Source organism: Podarcis pityusensis, assembly GCF_964106645.2.
Source record: "Podarcis pityusensis genome assembly, chromosome: 6".
Lineage (NCBI taxonomy): Eukaryota > Metazoa > Chordata > Lepidosauria > Squamata > Lacertidae > Podarcis > Podarcis pityusensis.
Window position 1 is genome coordinate 31,093,812 of NC_138030.1, and position 19,477 is coordinate 31,113,288.

Sequence of the window (19,477 nt, forward strand, 5' to 3'; positions counted from 1 at the left end):
ATTCAGATTTTCAGATTTTCCTGATATGCCAATCATCTGATAAGGGAATAAGATCCAATATAAAATCACATGTGGCCTAACTGTGAAGGCATTGAAGCACATTGTGCACATTGCATGGGCAAGTTTGTTTACATACACGGCGATGTTTCACTGTGTGCCATCTATTGCCACACTTCTTCCATTTTGTTTTCATTTTGGAGCCACACACGCCTTTTTTTTTACTTGCCTGCTCTTTTGCACAAATTTGGTAACTCAAAAAACCTATAATTTTATCTTAAATTAAGATAAATAATATCTGTGCACATGCCTACAGTGGAGCACAAGTTCCTGGAAAAGATGATGGGTGGGGGAGTCCTAATCAAGAGGAGGAGACAGCAACACACTGTGTGAATAAATCCCATCAAACACCACCAACTGATGTGGCTGGGAAACACATGGGAGATTTCAGAGGCTTAAAACTAAAAGTGCTCACATTTGGATGCACAGAAAATATACACAGGGAAACAGTGACCCAGGTGCATATGAATGCCTAAGGTGCACACAGCCCCAATCAGACATTTCCTCCATCTAAAGTAAATAAATAAATAAAAACAAAAATAAGCATTGGACAAAGCAGTCATAACTTCTGGGCATATTTCAGCAGGTGATGTAGGTTGTGGTGCACAGGTGGACAAGAAGCCCCTGAAACATTCCCCATGCAGCAGAATTCATCTTGGGGCCAAATTTTATTGAGCAACATGTACAAAATTAAAGATTCGGGATGCTCTTCTTCACGCAGAAGACATTGCTCAGCGAAGCTCACCTGTTTTTCTTACAATCTAGAAGACATTATTTGCCTAATTCACGGTCTGCTTTCCCAAAGTTTATATCCTGTTTTGTGGAATCAATGCTGCAAGAAAGCTTCATTCCACATATAAAGGTATTTATGATATATAGTACCTTTACAGTTCCAGCAGTCTGTTTTGTAACAGCAATTTTTAATTTTTCTGTAAAATATCACATTTATACTAAACTATTTAAACAAGCTGTCTTTTCTTTCACAGGAGCTCTAGGTTCCTGCAGGGGACACTGCTGCTCAAACATTGACTAATCCTGGTAAAGAGAACCAGTTAAATAAAAGACTCTAAAAAGCTTTATGCAGCGCTAGCAAATATTCCCTTAGCTAGGCATCACATGAGATTTTGCTTAATTTCTTAAAGACTTTTAAAAATATGTCATAATAAATGTTTTAACGTGCTTATTAAAGAAGAGTTTATTTTGTTAATACTCTTGTTAACTCTCATCCTTTCATCACCCAGTGACAGAAGGAAATTGCTGCTAATAAAGGTCAGCGTCTATGTTCAGAAGAACTTTATAAAACATCTCTGTGAATTAGAGCATGCTTTAATGCATTTATTCCAAATGATTTTGTTAAAGGCTTCTACTTTTTCTCTTATACGGCTTTGTCTTGTTTAAAATGAGGAGTTCATTTAAGGCTAAAAGAGGCAACAAGTTGCTACTTTAAAGTGCATATTCTATAGAGTTTGGGTCCTACAGAGTTGTTTTACATGAAGCAGAGTATGACTCATGCTAATGGAAAGGGCAAAGAAGACTTTTTAAAAGAAATATATCACACTTAAATTAGTTTAGACAGCATGACATCAGAGAGTAATTAAATAGGTTTTTGTTGGAATTCCGCTTCCAATTCCTGAGTTCAGGTTTGTAAAAGATTTCTGAGCACCTGCAGGTTTCTGTGTGTGAAATATTTTCACTGGAAGGGATTCAAAACTTTTTAAAAAACCTTTTAATACAGAGGCAGCATTACGCCATTCTTCCTTCTTGGAAAAAAAACCCTCTCCGATTTAAACAAGAGTCCTTCAAGTTTTTAGTCACTTTTACAGAAGAAAGGGGGGTGGTAAACTTTCTCTTTTCAAGAACAAGCTGCTAGCAGAAACCAGGAGAAGACCAAACTGACTAAATTAGCATTTCCACTATGGGACTGGATACAAATATTAAACAAGTAGATTTAAAGTGCTTTAAGCTTAAAATAAAACGCTTTCTGCTGACTTTGGTTCTTAATTTTTTTCATGTTTTCTTATGCCAAACTGGAGGAACCTTTTCTGATTTTTTCTTTGGTGGCATTCAAAGGAAGACCAGAGGATGAAAATCCTGCACTTTCTTACTCTACTGCTTTGGCACTTTAGCTGGTTTTACCTCGTTTTCATTTCCTTAGCGCTGAGTCCTGCTGAAGCAAGTCAAGGCAATCCAGGATCCAAATTAGGATTGTCAAACACAGATGGAAAGGAGAGAAACCCCTTGCCAAGGGCAGGTACATTTAGAACGGGGAACCATGGATATAGTGCTGGGAATTCAAAGTCTAGGGCAAAAAATAATAATGCGCAAGCCGGACTTCTCTTGGCAAAGACTGATGACTCAAAGAAGACTCTCTCTAAAGCAGGGAGCACAGACAAAAAGGTAGGAGTTCAATCTTCAAACAGACAATCGGGAATAAGGACGGTGACCCCGAAGCTACAGAACTTTGGCCCCAAGGCCCCACTGAAGAAAACTGGCACCAGCAATTCAGATGCCAGCTCCTACAAAACCAAAAAGACTAAAGAAGCTATTGCCCAAAGGGAATCTAAGGAGGCATTCAGGCATCCTGCGATCACCCCACATGAATACATGCTCTCCCTGTACAGGACTCTCTCTGATGCAGAACGGAAAGGTGTTAATGGAAGCGTAAAACTGGAGACTGGGCTTGCCAATACAATTACAAGCTTCATAGACAAGGGGCAAGGTAAGAAAATAGAATGTTTGCCTATCTTTCAAGTGTATGAAATCCATGTCAGAAGTTAAAGGGCAGAGGGGATCTGTATTTCCAAAAAGCTTGGCAGACTCCAGGCATTTTCATCCTTGCAATATAGATTTAAAGAGCATTTTTCACATCAGCTTTTTGGTATGCTTACAATGACCAAACAAAACGGTCATGCTTTTATCTCAGTGATATTAGTAATTTTAGGATTATGTTGTTGTTGTTGTTTTACAGTGAAATAAAATGCTTTTATTCCTGCAGAACATGCTACTAAAAGTGTATGATGGCAGTATATCTGCTGCAGCAAACAATACCCAATTAATCCAATTCAGCTAAAATACCAATTTAAAGGGTTAGACTTGGGGAGAAGAAGACTCTCGAGTCTTTCTGATTTTCAGTCAGTCAGTCATTCCTTTCGGATTGTGTTGTTTGTCTGTTGTTATGAATCAAACAAATTTAGATGTACCTTGTTATAAGAAATAAGCAGGAGATTTAATATTTCGGTGATGTCTCCAAGACCTCATCAGGAGTCCATCCACATTCTTCCTTAGACCCTCACAGGGCCCCACAGCAACCTGTGAATGCTGGATGGATCAAGTGACAGTGCTGTTGGGTGCACAGGTCTCTGACACAAGCACCATTGGAATGAATGATTTGCGCAACCATGCTTGGTAAATTTAGCTTGGATCAGTCAATGGATCATACAATTTTATGTTGAGAGTTTTGAAGTCATATAAAGAAGTGTAGAGTGATTCGGAAGAGATGCAACCCAACTTTATTTAGACTAAAGGAAGTGTCATGCTAATGGACAACAAAGACTCTCTCACACTTTCTCTATGTATCTCAATAGGTAGACAGTATATAAAAGAGAATGTATGCCTTCAAACGCTAAATCAAGTGTCAGCACATAAGTTACCAAAATTACAATAAAACAAAATGTATTAAATTTGCCGTCTGGAATCTTAATACCAAATGCAGTCAGATGGAAACTAAGTCCTATTGATTAACCTTAATGCACTGTCGGATTAACTTTGGGGGACAAGAACGCAGACTAAAATAATGCAGAAATATTTCTATGTCTGAATTGGAAGTGTTGTTTTAGTAAACCTCCATGGAGTATGAACTTGTAGCATTTCCATAGCAATGTTTTATAATTCCCAAGGCTGCAAACTAATAGTGAAGGTCATTGTATGTTATTAAGAGAAATTGAAATTTTGAACAAATTTCTGTTCAATATACATACATCTCTCCCTCTTTCTCTCTTTAGATGACCGTGCTCCAGCTGTTAAAAAGCAGAAATACATTTTTGATATCAGTGCATTAGAAAAGGATGGCTTACTGGGGGCAGAACTGCGTATTTTAAGGAAAAAACCTTCTGACAACTGGAAGCCTACTTCTCATGGGAAAACATGTCAAATGAAACTATTCAGTTGCTCCATAAGCAGGCAAGCATCCATCCTCTTGGACTCTCGGACAGTCAACATCTTAGATACCGCAAAATGGGAAGTCTTTGACATTTGGAAGCTTTTTAGGAATTTTAAAAACTCTGCTAACTTGTGTTTTGAACTGGAGGCTTTTGAAAGGGGAAGGCCTGTTGATTTAAGGACTGTGGGATTTAACAGAACAGGGAGGCAAGTCAATGAAAAAGCTCTCTTCTTAGTATTTGGTAGGACAAAGAAAAGAGACTTGTTCTTCAATGAAATAAAAGCCAGATCTGGCCAGGATGACAAAACTGTTTATGAATACCTATTCAATCAGAGAAGAAAGAGAAGGGCTCCTCTAGCAACTCGGCAAGGAAAGAGGCCCAACAAGAATCTGAAGACAAGATGCAGCAAAAAAGCACTTCATGTGAATTTTAAGGATATGGGCTGGGATGACTGGATAATAGCCCCTCTTGAATATGAAGCTTATCATTGTGAAGGACTTTGCGAATTTCCTCTTCGGTCCCATCTGGAACCCACCAATCATGCTGTTATCCAAACATTAATGAACTCTATGGACCCAGAGTCGACACCTCCAACTTGTTGTGTTCCGACAAGACTGAGTCCTATTAGCATCCTGTTTATTGACTCTGCTAATAATGTAGTCTACAAACAATATGAAGACATGGTAGTGGAGTCCTGCGGCTGCAGGTAGCAGCAGTGCAATCTCTCACAGTACTAACTGCAAAGCCTTTCCTAGCAGCTGACAAAAATGAACTGACACAGATCAGCACTGTGATATCACTCAGAGTGGTTTGCGCTGGTCGATAGCTGTTGTGGCATCTGTCACAAGCAATGCATTGGTTGGCAATTAATGCAAGCCTATTTTGCTTTGCTGCCTCTCAGTTGCCTCTACAAGCTACTATCAAAGCTCAGTGGCATGGAGGACTGTGTAATACTGCATACCCTATGGTGGCTGAAATTCTGTTTGTGGTGCTACATTTTTCAGTTGTTCCCTGCCATACATCAACCATGCCTCCATCATGCTTCTTGTCTGTCCTGTTCAACACTAATTAGCAATTGTATGCAGTGCTGTTGTGCCACATTTGGAGAGGCTCACAGCTGCCAACACAGCAGCTTGAAATATGCTGATGTAGCCATTAAAACCTTGGATCAGCTCATGGTGCCAAGCCATAGACAATGTTGTTGCATCAGTGCAGCATCTGTTGCACTGCACCTTAAATGTTTGTACTAGTGACACAACTCATAGGACCAGGCTGTATGTTTTCTAATAGCTAGAATAGATTTATAGAAGAAGTGACATGAAAAATCTACTGAAATGTAATTGTTTTTGTATCTACCTTTTGGACTCATTCCAACACTAATTTATTACTTCCAGACTCTGTTCTAGATCAAGACATTTTGCTCTCTGGAGCAGAGGGCCAAATGGTGCTCCAGATACTAGAGCCAACACTTCTGAAAGTCAGTTCCTGCCTTCATCTATCCACCTAAATTCCTCTGCCTGAAGCAGCTTGATTCACTTTGACATACAGTAGGGCAGGCCTAGAGTTGACAGACTCACCCAGAGTAACAACTTTCCTATGAAAACCTTCTGCAAAGGACATTTAATTTTCACATGACACAGTTTTTTGAATTCCTAAGGACACTGGCAAATTCAGTGCAAGTTGCTTCTGTACATTTTCGCTTTCTCCTTCTGGCACTGTTTCGAAGCCTGAACAATAATAATCCATCTTTGCAGGATTAATCCTCTGTTTTCATCATCATATATATAACTTTCATATGTGCTTTAGGATATCTCTACAAAACAGTGGACAAGATTCACATAACGAACCCCATTAGCCAGCCCCATGTCTGCAATGGAGCATTGCCTCATCTCCTACTCCCATGATCCAAAACATTGACTGGGGAGGGGGTGTCAGAAGAACCCCCAGAACAGCGCATGGAGAAAGGGAGAGGGGTATCATTCCATCTGGTAGCCAGAAGGCTTGTACAGATGGAATGACTGGAAGAGCATGTTTAATTCTACCCACAGTGTTTAAACTAACTAGTTTAACACAAATAGTTATGAGCAACATTTCATAATTCTTAAAACTGTATATTTACCAATAAATAAATAAATAAATGTTGAATTTGTTTTAAATTGTAAGCATTATACATGGATTTAGAGAACTGCAGACAAACCTATTTCTTTCAATGTATATTTTATTTCAGCTTCATATCTTTATTAAATATCCATCTTTTTCATGTTAACGTTCAAACTGTTGTATTATTCTGCTTCTAATTCACGCTGTTCTCTATTGCTCGTAGTAAAATAACAGCTTAAGATGTACTAAATTATTGACAGTGTTAAGTGTATCTAGGTGCCATAGTTACCATAAATATAATTTTATTTTAAAAGCTATTTGTTTTGAATGTTTTGTTCAATTAATGAAAACAAAACAAGAGAACCTAGGATTGAGGTGGGCTCTGTTTCTGAGCTATTATGGTCTTGCGCAAATGTTTGATTGCCAGCAGTTGTGTCTTCTCTGGTGGGTTTGTGGGTGAGGAAATTGCTATGGTTGTACTTGCAATTTATACCCTTGGAGCGGCCTATAGGAAGGTTCTCCTGCCAGTCTACCTCAGGCAACGCCCCCCCCCCTCTTCCAGCCAGAATCTGTTATTGGATCCCACCAGTGGGCTGCCACATTGAGAATCCTATTGGCTCCTTCCCACACCCTGTGCTAGTAGCACAAGACAGCCCACTGCAAAGAGTTGCAGGTGAGGGTTTATGGATTACTAATGCATCTGATATACTAGTACCAGAAGTCTGCTTCTTTCACTTGAACTCAACTGGGTAGAAAAGGGGGGAACAATAACCAGTTACAGTGGTACCTTGGTTCCCAAACGGCTTGGCTCCTAAACGCTGCAAACTTGGAAGTAAGTGTTCCAGTTTGTGAACGCTTTTCGAAAGCTGAACATCCGACGCTTCTTCCATAGCTTCCAATTGAGTGCAGGAAGCTCCTGTAGCCAATCGGAAGCCATGCCTTGCTATTCAAACAGTTTCAGGAGTTGAACAGACTCCTGGAACGGATTAAGTTCGAGAACCAAAGTACCACTGTTTTAACAGCTGTCAAAGGACTAGTGTGTGCTGTTCTAACAATTTATGGTGGCTACAAGACAATTGTACAAGACATGGGTAGCATATAGTAAAAACCTACGTAAGTATCCCCTGGCATTTTGCGTTAAAAGATTTCAAGCAACATTGCTGGAAAGGTTTATGCTGAAGACCACAGAAGGTTATTGCCAGTCAAAGTATTCAGCAGTGGATTAAATGGACTTTAGATCGGGTGGAATAAGACAGTTTGCCAGTTTCATATATTCGTATTTACTTAAATTTCTGTGGGTGTTACCTTCATTTCAGTAAATAGCTATTGAGTGACTCAGGGCCGCTAGCTCTGGCCTTTGTCTGAGTCAATATCTGAAGAAGAAGTTTGGGAGATAAAAAATATAAATAAAAAATGTAGCCTCAGTCCACCTTTCTTCCCGATACTTTATGACTGCTCTTGAGGGACTGTAGAGAAATTGTCTTCGGTGCAGAACTGAACATAGGTTTAATTTCCCTCAAAAAGGTGAATATTGCAGTCATAGTGTTCATGAAAACCTGTTTATTTTTATTTTTGCTACTTACACGCTGTGACAAAATAAGTGGTAGAGGACACTGGATGCATACAAACAGACATACAGGCTTCATCTGCCTTGCTCCTCAAAAGACAAACTTGCCTCGGAATACAAGCTGATTTTCTCTTCCCTTCCCTTGTGCAATTTTTGATCAAAGGCTTGTATTGTGCCTATTTGAAAATCGAGTTTTTTAAAAAATAAAAAGCTTGAAAAACTTTCTGAAGAGAGGAAGAGGAGAGATTTAATGCTGCCACAAAGGCTATCCCATCAGCACTGTGCACAACTGGCTACTAGCAAAATACAGACATACCTCATTTTATTGATCTTTGCTTTATTGCTCTTTACAGATACTGCTCCTTACAATAATGTGGGTACAGCTGCAGGCAGCCCGGCCACTTTCCGGGGAAGGAAGCCCCCTGCCACCCTTCTTCTGGCCCGGGGAGTGGAGCTGGCTAGAGCTGGTGCTGGGCTTCCCCCCTCCTGCCCCTGCAGCCAGTGGCGGGTGCTGGCTTACTAGACTACAGCAGAGGTTTACAAGCTTTTTGAGTCCACGGCTCCCTTGACTATACTCTTTCTGCAGCTCTCCTGTGTGATACCTGGGAAAAACCTGACCATCATTCAAGGCACCCCAGGGTGCTGTGGCGCATCGGTTGAAAACCACTGGATTATAGTATAGTGTAAACATAACTTTTATGCACACTGGGAAATGGGGGGGGGGGGGAATGTGTGACTCACTTTATTGTGATATTTGCTTTATCATGGTGGTCTGGAACCAAACCCACAATATGTCCAAGGTACAGTGATACCTCTGGTTACGTACTTAATTCCTTCCAGAGGTCCGTACTTAACCTGAAATTGTTCTTAACCTGAAGCACCACTTTAGCTAATGGGGCTTCCTGCTGCTGCCGTGCCGCCGGAGGCCGATTTCTGTTCTCATCCTGAAGCAAAGTTCTTAACCTGAAGCACTATTTCTGGGTTAGTGGAGTCTGTAACCTGAAGCATATGTAACCTGAAGCATCTGTAACCCGAGGTACCACTGTATGTCTATACTATCCTGTAGAGAAGAGATTGTATGCTTGACTAAACTAGAGTATGCATGGATGGCTCGACAGCAGCCTTCTCCAGCCTGGTGCTCTCCAGCTGTTTAGGACTGCAGCTCCCATCCTTCTCAGCCAGCCATGCATCCATGCTGGCTGGGTCTGGTGAGAGCTGTAGTCCAAAGCATCTGGATGGCACAGTGACCTGAGCACCTTCATCATGTCAGGATACACCCAGCCGGTATACCTTCTAAGCCTCCAAGGCTAGTCCAGTGCTGGCCCAAGAATTAATTTGCTGAAGAACTTCAGCTGCATTACTCCCAAAGGAAGGAGTCCGTCCCTAAGATACGCTTCCCAAGTTTTGTAGTACATGCACATTTGATCCATTCACAATCACAGGACTGATCTTCACATGTATCTCCACAAAACACATGGAGCGTTCTGTTCATAGCCAGGAGAAAGTGGTCATGTCAATCCATTCATAAATAGCTATTGTACCCTTAGCTATAATCCATTAATACTACACTAAAACCCCCAAGAGAACGGTGAAGGCTTGCTTTATGTCTAGACAGGACACGTCTAAGCCACTAGGGTTTCTTTTTGATATAACAGAACATCTGGATTTCATCAGCAGGTAAAGGATGGGAGCAAGATCACATGGACCCACAGAAGTCTTTATAGCACCTGGGAGAAGAGCCTCGTGAAACAATTTGGAACACAAACTGGCTGTGAAAACTAAAATGTTGCCCCATTATGCGTGGTAACATTCAGGATAAGGGTGAAACAAAAGGGTGTGTTGCACTAATTGGTAGTTGCAGGCGGACTCCAGGATCTATCTAGTGCTGGCCCTACTAGGCAGAAGGAGGCAGCCACTGGAGGCAGCCCCAACACCACCATTCCCCCCAAGTCCCCTACAAAGCTACCCTGCTATGGCAATGTACAGCGGAGGATGCTGTCCCAGGACCCAAGTTGAGATTCAACTGCCAATTATATAAATATTTAAAAGATCACCCTGCTCTTAAGCCAAAAAAGGGTCCCAGAGAAGTTTACAGATTGCTAAAAAATAAAAGACCCTTCCATCAGGCTTACAATCGGAAAAGACACAACATAAGAGGTAAATGGTCTGGGAGGAGAATAGTCTTGTCCTTTGCTTTAAACAGCCCTGAGTCCCTATCTGGGGAAATCAAGAGAGAGCTTCGGGGAAATTCTTTGGCTTCTAAAATTTAATTGTTTATTGTTTCTAAATTAGCATACCTATACTGTTGCTTGTGAAATGCTTTTTCATTGAACAGCAGGATACACTTATCCAAATAAATATACTGCCCAAATAAATAAAATGGCAAAATGGCCATACCTTCCTGAGAAGTTGTGCTTCATGCTTTTGAAATCCATAAGTGTTGTGACACCCGTAGTACACCTCACAGTAATATCAGGATTAGGTTTGGGTTGACAGGCCCCAACGAAGGAGGAGGAAGAAACGACCAACCAGTGGGGCGGGGGCAGCTGATTGGTGAGAGCAAGGATTGGGGAAGGGGACTCAACTTCAGCCACTTTGTTTTTTTTTATAATATATTTATTAAGGTTTTCAAAATATTACAATATAGAAAAAGAAAAAAGAAAAATGCAAAATAAAAATAGTTAAAAACACTTCATTCTTTCCATTACTTATCCTTCATTTGCTTATTTCCCGGACCTCCTCACACCTCCCTTTTTTGTATTCCAGTTCAGTTTGTTAGTTCAGCAAATCCCTCCCCTCTTTGTATATCCTAGTCGTTAATCGTAAAGTATTATAATTTTAAATTTTTACCTATTTATAATCCATTTTTTCATATTGCCTTATAACGTTTCAGCTAAAGACCACTTAGTTTCAATCGAACATCGTTCTAGCATTCATTAATTTTGCAATATTTCTGTAAATAGTCTTTAAACTTTTCCCAATCTTCTTCCATCGACTCTTCTCCCTGGTCTCGGATTCTGCCAGTCATTTCCGCCAATTCCATATAGTCCATCACCTTCATCTGCCATTCTTCCAAGGTGGGTAGATCTTGTGTCTTCCACAACTTCAGCCACTTTGGAAGTGGAGGCAAGGATGCCAGTTCCATACTCTGATCTCCTGGCTGAGTGGAGAGCCTTACTCGAGGCTGCGCTGGGCTGTGGGCAGCTGTGGGGGAAGGCAATTCAGGAGGCAGCAGTATCTGATCAGGAGCCTGAATAGGAGAGTGCAGTATTTTCCCCTAGAACCAAGCACCAATCCTGCAGACCTGAGCAGACCCATCCACCCCAGAGGAGTGTACATCTGCAAACCCGCAAAGCAAGCAAATCTCATGAGTGAGAGTGTAACACTCTGTTTTTTAAAAGGCTTGACAGGCAGGATGTGGAAACTCTTGGGACATCTTCGTTGCTTCTGACCAGTTCTGAACTTCTTGTCCTGCTCCTGTACTCCTCAAATCGTGATTCCTAGATTCTGTGTCTGCTGCTAAGCCGGTACTGTTAGTTGGCCTGTGAAAATATCTCTTTCTTACTTCCTTTTAAGAACCTCTTCCCTGTATGTATTGAGCATGAGGCAGGCAATTATTGCCACAGTGAGCCTCTCCAAAGTAAGGAAGACATAGTTTGATCTTTCCCACATGTAATGAAGAAAAAAACAAAGCAAAGATGACTTGGCAGGCAGAGTTCATTTTCAACCCATGCATGGTAGTGATCACTGGAAAAGGAAATGAGTCTGGAGGGCCCCACCCAAAGAAGAAAAACTTTCCAAAAATATTAGGAAATAGTTCTACAAAAAAAAGAAAAGAAAAGTGAGTAAGAAAGACTGGCGGTGGGGAGGACACGATGTGGCATACATTGCTACATAGCGCCAATGTATGGAGGCCGACCACCTTAAAAAAAAACACCTTTCAGGATTGTATACTAGATCTTTTTAAGCTTACGAAAAGTGTTGTAAGTTTTTTCAGAACTGCTAATTAAAACTTGAAATTTTTTCATATTGGACCTAAAAGAGAGAAAAAAAGTTAAAAGTGCTAATGGAATGCCCCTGTCTTTAGTAAGTCCCACTATGTTTGAGGTTGGGAATGGGGTGGGGAAGAAGATTGGATAACTGGGATCATAAGTTTACAAGTGAGTGCATGCAACAAAGTGTTGCAGTGCTGGGTAGTTCTGTTCAGGGTTCCATCCACTCCATTTTCCTTCCTCCCTAGCCAGCATAACAGTCGGCAAACATATAACGCCTACTGAACATGCCTAGTCCTTAGTGGACTTTTTTTGGTAGGGATAGGTCGCCATTTTGTTTTGTTTTTCTGGGGGTGGAGATGGGCTGGACATACTTGTGCCTAATCCCAGGTAGAGTAAAACATTTAATTTTCCCATTGATATTTATGATCAGCTCTGTCTTCTACTGTGAAGAACATTTTATGGTAGCTTCTCCGTTTGAAGCAGGAATTTTCTATACATTCTATACTTTTGCCATCTATGTATCCCTGCTTCCTTCCTTTCTTCCCAGCCACTCCATTCCTTTCTCCCTTCTACCTGGTCCCTCCCTCAGTCGGCATTCAGTGTCATTGCATCTTTTGGGGCTGTTCATTGTTTGCGCCCCACAATTTGTTCTAATTTGGGGGGGGGGGGCATGTTACAGAGGCCTCATTGGCCTCAACTTGAAGTTGGAGATGGAGTGCCAGTCCCATGCTGTGGAATCCTCTTCCAGCAGGAATTTGTCAGGCATACTTGCTATTAACTTTGAGGCATCTCTTGAAGACTTTTCTTTATGCCAATAGGCCAATGCAGTGGTTTACATTTTCTTGATTAGCCAATCATTTTAATGGTGGTTTTGTACTATTTTATAGTGTTTTATGTTTTCTTCTACATGAGTTGGTGGTATATAAAAGCAAGCGAAAGAAAGAAAAGAAAGAAAAGAAAGAAAAGAAAGAAAGAAAGAAAGAAAGAAAGAAAGAAAGAAAGTTGTTACCAAGCTACATTATTTGCAGGAGCAGTGGAGAGAATCTATGTGGATTTTTTACAATAAAGTGTAACTGGACTGTAAAAGTGATTCATGAATGTGAACAACCTAAGAAATGGAAACCTTCGGAAGGTATTGTTAAGAATTTATTTTAGCTAAACTCTGTATGTTAAATAAGAACTAGGAAGCTCCATTGCTCGTGTTTGTTTGCATTTTACACATTTTCTTCTTTTTTTTGCAATGGCTATGAGCAATAAATATTTATTGTTCTAGCAAACCAGAAAAGAAAGAATGATAAAATGAGATCTAGTATAAAGAGACTGAGCAAAGAAATAATTCACTCTTAATTAGTCAGGGCCCCTTATTAAACTGATTTCACATAATTAACAGCAGAAGCCCATGTGCCCCCATTGTAAGACACATTTAATTTAATGAGACTTCATCCCAGGTAAGACTTTATAGGACTGCAGCCTAAAGTACTTCTCATAACACATAAACTACATTATAGAATTCACATTATGTTAGCTAATAGCACAAATGGCTTAAGAAACCCCCAGAGACGTTTACTGAATGTGGTGGTACCACTTCCATCTAATGGATTTTGGAAGCAAACAAGAAATAGATATCAACAACTCACCCTCCTTGTGAACTTCCTTGGGGAAGTTTGGCAGTTCGAAAGACACAACACTGATCTACAGTGAACCATTGGTCTGATCCAACATATCACTTGTCCAAGTTCAAGTTCCCACATTGAACAAACTTTAATTGTTAACTCTGAGCTTTCATGATGCTATGTGGCTGCAGCCATGAGCCCGTTCTCCTGTAAGTATGTCCCATTTAATGATAATATATACATTTATATATGTTGCATGTGCAGCCCATATCTAGAAGCATGAAAAGCTATACCGAAACACGCCAAAGGCTTACAACCCCACAGCTATTACTCTCTTATCAGCTGTCAGATTCTGATACAGAGTGTGAAGACTGGCGTCCCATATTATTGTTATTGCCAAGTGCCCTGCTGTCCACTGGGGAATTGGCATTAGCCAAATGGTAAAAATGAGAAGAAACATGAGTGGTAAAATAATACAGGTTAAAAGTTCAGCTTTCCACCTTTATGATGGCAGGTTTCTCTCCTCTCTCTCCCTCTTACTGAAAATGTCTCATTTGTATTTACTTTCTAGGGTCATTATCTGTCCCTAGTGAGTCTTTGTAAAGGTCCAAATTTCAAATAAACAGTACACTATGAGACAGGTATGTGTCGGTAATTTTTGTTGCATTTGGCTAAAATATGAACACTAAGCTGAATAGGTAAACATAAAAGTATGCCATTTAAAACAATGCATTCCCATTAGTGTTTGAATATGTGCCTAAACTCCATGTACACTTTTACATGGTTATGTCATTTCCTGTATAAAATGTGCTTGTTTATACAGCAGCCATATGAAAGATGCAGTAACCCAGTATGTGGGCTATTTGAAGCTGCTTTTAAGAAACATAAAACCCCCTTGGCCCTTGTATAATAAAAGGTGTTAAAAGATACTGCTTTTACAACATCTTAACCAAGCCTGATAAGATTTTTTTCTTTTTCTTTTGCTGTTAAAAACTTTTACTCTGTGGTTTTGGTTAATCTTATTTTAGGAATTGTTATTCTTGTTGCATAGTGCAGGGGTATTTTTTTTACAAGTTTGACATAAAGTTACATATCAGGTGACGATGGTTTTCAACAATTGTTGAATAATTGTCAAGCATGAACAGTCAAATTAGTTGACAGGCCGCCTAATCCTCAGGGACTGCAAAGGTGCAGAAGCGAAGAAACAGCTTTGTGCCACTAAAATTCATAAGACTGTGTGGACGGCAAGTTTTTAGGGACTTGGATGTGGTGTAACAGAGCCATCATAGCTTCAATCCCTATTCGTGTGGTTTTTTTAAACTGTCCCACCACAGCTCCTGGCACAAACCAACTTTGCAGATTTCTGTAACTCTGCAAGCAGTACCTGAGGAAACAGTAAACTAGTTCCCAGCTATGAGGCCAGTTTTGCAGTACAGTGGTACCTCAGGTTAAGTACTTAATTCATTCCAGAGGTCCGTTCTTAACCTGAAACTGCTCTTAACCTGAAGCACCACTTTAGCTAATGGGGCCTCCCGCTGCCGCTGCACCGCTGGAGCCCGATTCCTGTTCTTATCCTGAAGCAAAGTTCTTAACCTGAAGCACTATTTCTGGGTTAGCAGAGTGTGTAACCTGAAGCGTATGTAACCCGAGGTACCACTGTACTAGATGTTAGTGTCTATGATATCATGGGCGATGGGTACCCCCTCCACCCAGTTTTCTTTTTCTCTCCAGAAAATAACGTGTAAAGAACATATGTTTATCCAATGCAGAGCAGAGAATATCTGCTCATCTGCAGTAGCGGCTGGAACATACTATCCTTGATATTGTTATTATAAATGTGCAGTTTTCTGTTGGTTGTTTTTAAAAAGTGCCTTGGATCCAAAGGAAAGTTACCTCAGGAAGTACTCAGCAGGCAACCTTCCCCACTCAGCAACCACATGCACCCCTCTCTGGAGTTTGGGAACCCCTCCTGAGCAATGAGAGACAGAGTATGAATGACTGCTGAGTGAGGGAGAAGATGCTTTGCTGGAGTCCTGGCAGTACCTGCATCCTTCCTATGCCCAAGGTAAGTTACTGAGATTTGGGGACACGGGAAGGGGTGTGTGGCACTCACTTTCAAGGTGAGCAGGGCCCACTTTGTCGTGCCTTGCTTGGAAACATCTGAATGGGGTTGCCTGCCACTGGTGAGAGCCAGTGTGGTGTAGTGGTTAAGAGCGGTAGTCTCGTAATCTGGGGAACCGGGTTCGTGTCTCCGCTCCTTCACATGCAGCTGCTGGGTGACCTTGGGCCAGTCACACTTCTCTGGAGTCTCTCAGCCCCACTCACCTCACAGAGTGTTTGTTGTGGGGGAGGAAGGGAAAGGAGAATGTTAGCCGCTTTGAGTCTCCTTCAGGTAGTGATAAAGTGGGATATCAAATCCAAACTCTTCTTCTCCTTCTTCTTCTTCAAGTTCCCTATTTGAATATTTGTGCTGTCCAGGGGCAAAACTAGCATTTATTTCACCTGGGTCAAAGACCCAGTTTAGCACACATAAACCCCATTTATGTACACACAGAGGTTGGGAGCCTCAATGTCACCCCTCAGGAGACCCGGGGCAAAAAAACCCCCAGCTAACCCCCCCCCCCCAGCTATGGCACTTGTGCTGTCCCTAATGATTTATGCCTTTATACACATTTCAGTGGGGTTGGCTATAGCTCAGTGATAGAGCAGCTCCTTTGCATGCAGATGACCCTGGGTTCTGGCTTCTCCAGGTAGGATTGGAAAAGACTTCTGTCTGAAACTGTTATGTACTGAAGTTCTCACCCTGGGCCAGCAGGGGGATACTGTAGATAGTTTTCACTCAGGTCCACATATGCAAATAAGGAATTGAAAGTGACGTTCAGTGATTGGATAGTTACAGAAAGTTGTTACTGTTGCGTTGTAGAGGAGCTCTATGTAAGCAGCCGGGCTGAACCCTTCAGTTCAGTTCTGGCCTGTGAATAAACAAGAGCTGTTTGAAGAATTGCTGTGTTGTCTGATATGTTCACCCACAACTTAACAGAAACACTGGACAGCTGCTGCCTGTCAGTGTAGAAAATACACTGAGCTAAATGAGCCAATGGTCTGATTCTGAATCACACAGCTTCATGTGTTCCTATGCTAGCTTCATGTTCCTTTGATATGATACATCAGACACACATTCTGTAGATCATGCTGTTCGGTTACAAGCCCTCAGGTTTACACAGAATGACTTTATGACTAGCCTACAGTAAGAAATGTAGAGTGCAATGAGACTCCTCTAAAACATTAATTATCCTACCAGCAGTTGTTGTTGTTGTTTAGTTGTTTAGTCGTGTCCGACTCTTCATGACCCCATGGACCAGAGCACGCCAGGCACTCCTGTCCTCCACCGCCTCCTGCAGTTTGGTCAGGCTCATGTTTGTAGCTTCGAGAACACTGTCCAACCATCTTGTCCTCTGTCGTCCCCTTCTCCTTGTGCCCTCCATCTTTCCCTACATCAGGGTCTTTTCTAGGGAGTCTTCTCTTCTCATGAGGTGGCCAAAGTATTGGAGCCTCAGCTTCACAATCTGTCCTTCCAGTGAGCACTCAGGGCTGATTTCCTTAAGAATGGATACGTTTGATCTTCTTGCAGTCCATGGGACTCTCAAGAGTTTCCTCCAGCACCATAATTCAAAAGCATCAATTCTTCGGCGATCAGGGCACAAGATTTTGGACATAATATTATGATCAAGGTGTCTCCCCTGCCAGGTAAGTATGATTTTGGACATAATATTATGTTTGCTGACTGGGAACAGTTATGGACCACAGGTATGAAATTTACGGCTTGTAATGCCTTAAGAGAAAATGTAATGAAAATGATTTACAGGTGGTACTTAACCCCAGTCAAGCTAGCAAAAATCTATCATTCGCCAGATAGTAAATGTTGGAAATGTAAAGAGACGGAGGGTACATTTTTTCACCTTTGGTGGACATGCCCAAGGATTAAGGCTTTCTGGGAAATGATATATAATGAACTGAAAAAGGTATTTAAATATACCTTTCTGAAGAAACCAGAGGCCTTTCTTCTGGGCATGGTCGGCCAATTGGTGCGAAGGGAGGATAGAACTTTTTTTATGTATGCTACAACAGCAGCAAGAATACTTATCGGGAAGTACTGGAAGACACAAGAATTGCCTACCCGAGAAGAATGGCAGATGAAAGTGATGGACTACATGGAGCTGGCTGAAATGACTGGCAGAATTCGAGACCAGGGAGAAGGGTCGATGGAAGAAGATTGGAAAAAATTTAAAATATATCTTCAAAAGTATAGCAATATAAAAGAATGTTAGAAGGAGGTTGGAAAAAGAATATTAGGTCGTTTCGGTAGATACGATATAATGGAATAAGTAAAGATGAGTTGATGAATTTGATGAAATAGAGGAGGTTTAATTATATTACTTCAATTTTAAAATATGTAAATGAAAATAAGATTAGAGGGATTTGCTGGAAATACGATTTGAACAAGAATACAAAATTGGGAGGTGAGAGGAGGTCAATGGAAATAAGTAAAGGGAAAAGGATATGTAAAGGTTTAACCTGCTTTTGTTTTATTTTTAACTTAATACATTTTTATATTTTTTGTTAAGTTTTTTTTTTTATTCTATCTCATTGTTCTTTTTACTTGTTTATTTTTTGCTCTGTTATGGTCAAAGTTCTCTTTGTACTCTGTATGGCTTTTCTTTTTTTCTGTGATTTTAAATTTGGAATAAATATTATTTAAAAAAAAAAAAATCTTCGGCGATCAGCCTTCTTGATGGTCCAGCTCTCACTTCCATACATCACTACTGGGAAAACCATAGCTTTAACTATACGGACCTTTGTTGGCAAGGTGATGTCTCTGCTTTTTAAGATGCTGTCTAGGTTTGCCATCGCCTTTATCCCAAGGAGCAGGCGTCTTTTAATTTCGTGACTGCTGTCACCATCTGCAGTGATCAAGGAGCCCAAAAAAGTAAAATCTCTGACTGCCTCCATTTCTTCCCCTTCTATTTGCCAGGAGGTGATGGGAACAGTGGCCATGATCTTCATTTTTTTGATGTTGAGCTTCAGACCATATTTTGCGCTCTCCTCTTTCACCCTCATTAAAAGGTTCTTTAATTCCTCCTCACTTTCTGCCATCAAGGTTGTGTCATCTGCATATCTGAGGTTGTTAATATTTCTTCCGGCGATCTTAATTCCGGCTTCGGATTCATCCAGTCCAGCCTTTCGCATGATGAATTCTGCATATAAGTTAAATAAGCAGGGAGACAATATACAGCCTTGCCGTACTCCTTTCCCAATTTTGAACCAATCAGTTGTTCCATATCCAGTTCTAACTGTAGCTTCTTGTCCCACATAGAGATTTCTCAGGAGACAGATGAGGTGATCAGGCACTCCCATTTCTTCAAGAACTTGCCATAATTTGCTGTGGTCGACACAGTCAAAGGCTTTTGCATAGTCAATGAAGCAGAAGTAGATGTCTTTCTGGAACTCTCTAGCTTTCTCCATAATCCAGCACATGTTTGCAATTTGGTCTCTGGTTCCTCTGCCCCTTCGAAATCCAGCTTGCACTTCTGGGAGTTCTCGGTCCACATACTGCTTAAGCCTGCCTTGTAGAATTTTAAACATAACCTTGCTAGCGTGTGAAATGAGTGCAATTGTGCGGTAGTTGAAGCATTCTTTGGCACTGCCCTTCTTTGGGATTGGGATGTAGACTGATCTTCTCCAATCCTCTGGCCACTGCTGAGTTTTCCAAATTTGCTGGCATATTGAGTGTAGCAGTACCAGCAGTACTGCGGTGCATTTTGGATGCTGTGTCATACAAAATCTGGATCCCCACAGATGTTTTAAATATTGTATGAATTAATCTATTAAACATATTTATTGACTAGACTGTCATACTTCAATGCAATGAAAGGGAGGCCAAGAATTTTCTTTTTTAAAAAAGGAAGTGATGATGACTCCAACCGC

General features: G+C 40.9%; 2 protein-coding genes across 2 annotated transcripts in view; one reads left to right on the forward strand and one right to left on the reverse strand.

Annotated features, from left to right (window-relative positions):
• Positions 1-19,477, reverse strand: part of CEP250 (centrosomal protein 250) — a 129,324-nt gene that overhangs the window by 47,685 nt on the left and 62,162 nt on the right. The window lies entirely within an intron of this gene.
• Positions 1,166-6,630, forward strand: GDF5 (growth differentiation factor 5). Its single transcript, XM_081010306.1, has 2 exons — positions 1,166-2,776; positions 4,059-6,630. The coding sequence occupies exons 1-2, from the start codon at positions 2,140-2,142 to the stop codon at positions 4,925-4,927; spliced, it is 1,506 nt and encodes a 501-aa protein (XP_080866432.1). The 5' UTR covers positions 1,166-2,139; the 3' UTR covers positions 4,928-6,630.

Coding starts and splice junctions, on each gene's coding strand:
- GDF5 (XM_081010306.1), top strand. CDS start 2,140: ATGAAAATCCTGCACTTTCTTACTCTACTGCTTTGGCACTTTAGCTGG. Junction 2,777..4,058: donor CTTCATAGACAAGGGGCAAG/GTAAGAAAATAG, acceptor TTCTCTCTTTAG/ATGACCGTGCTCCAGCTGTT.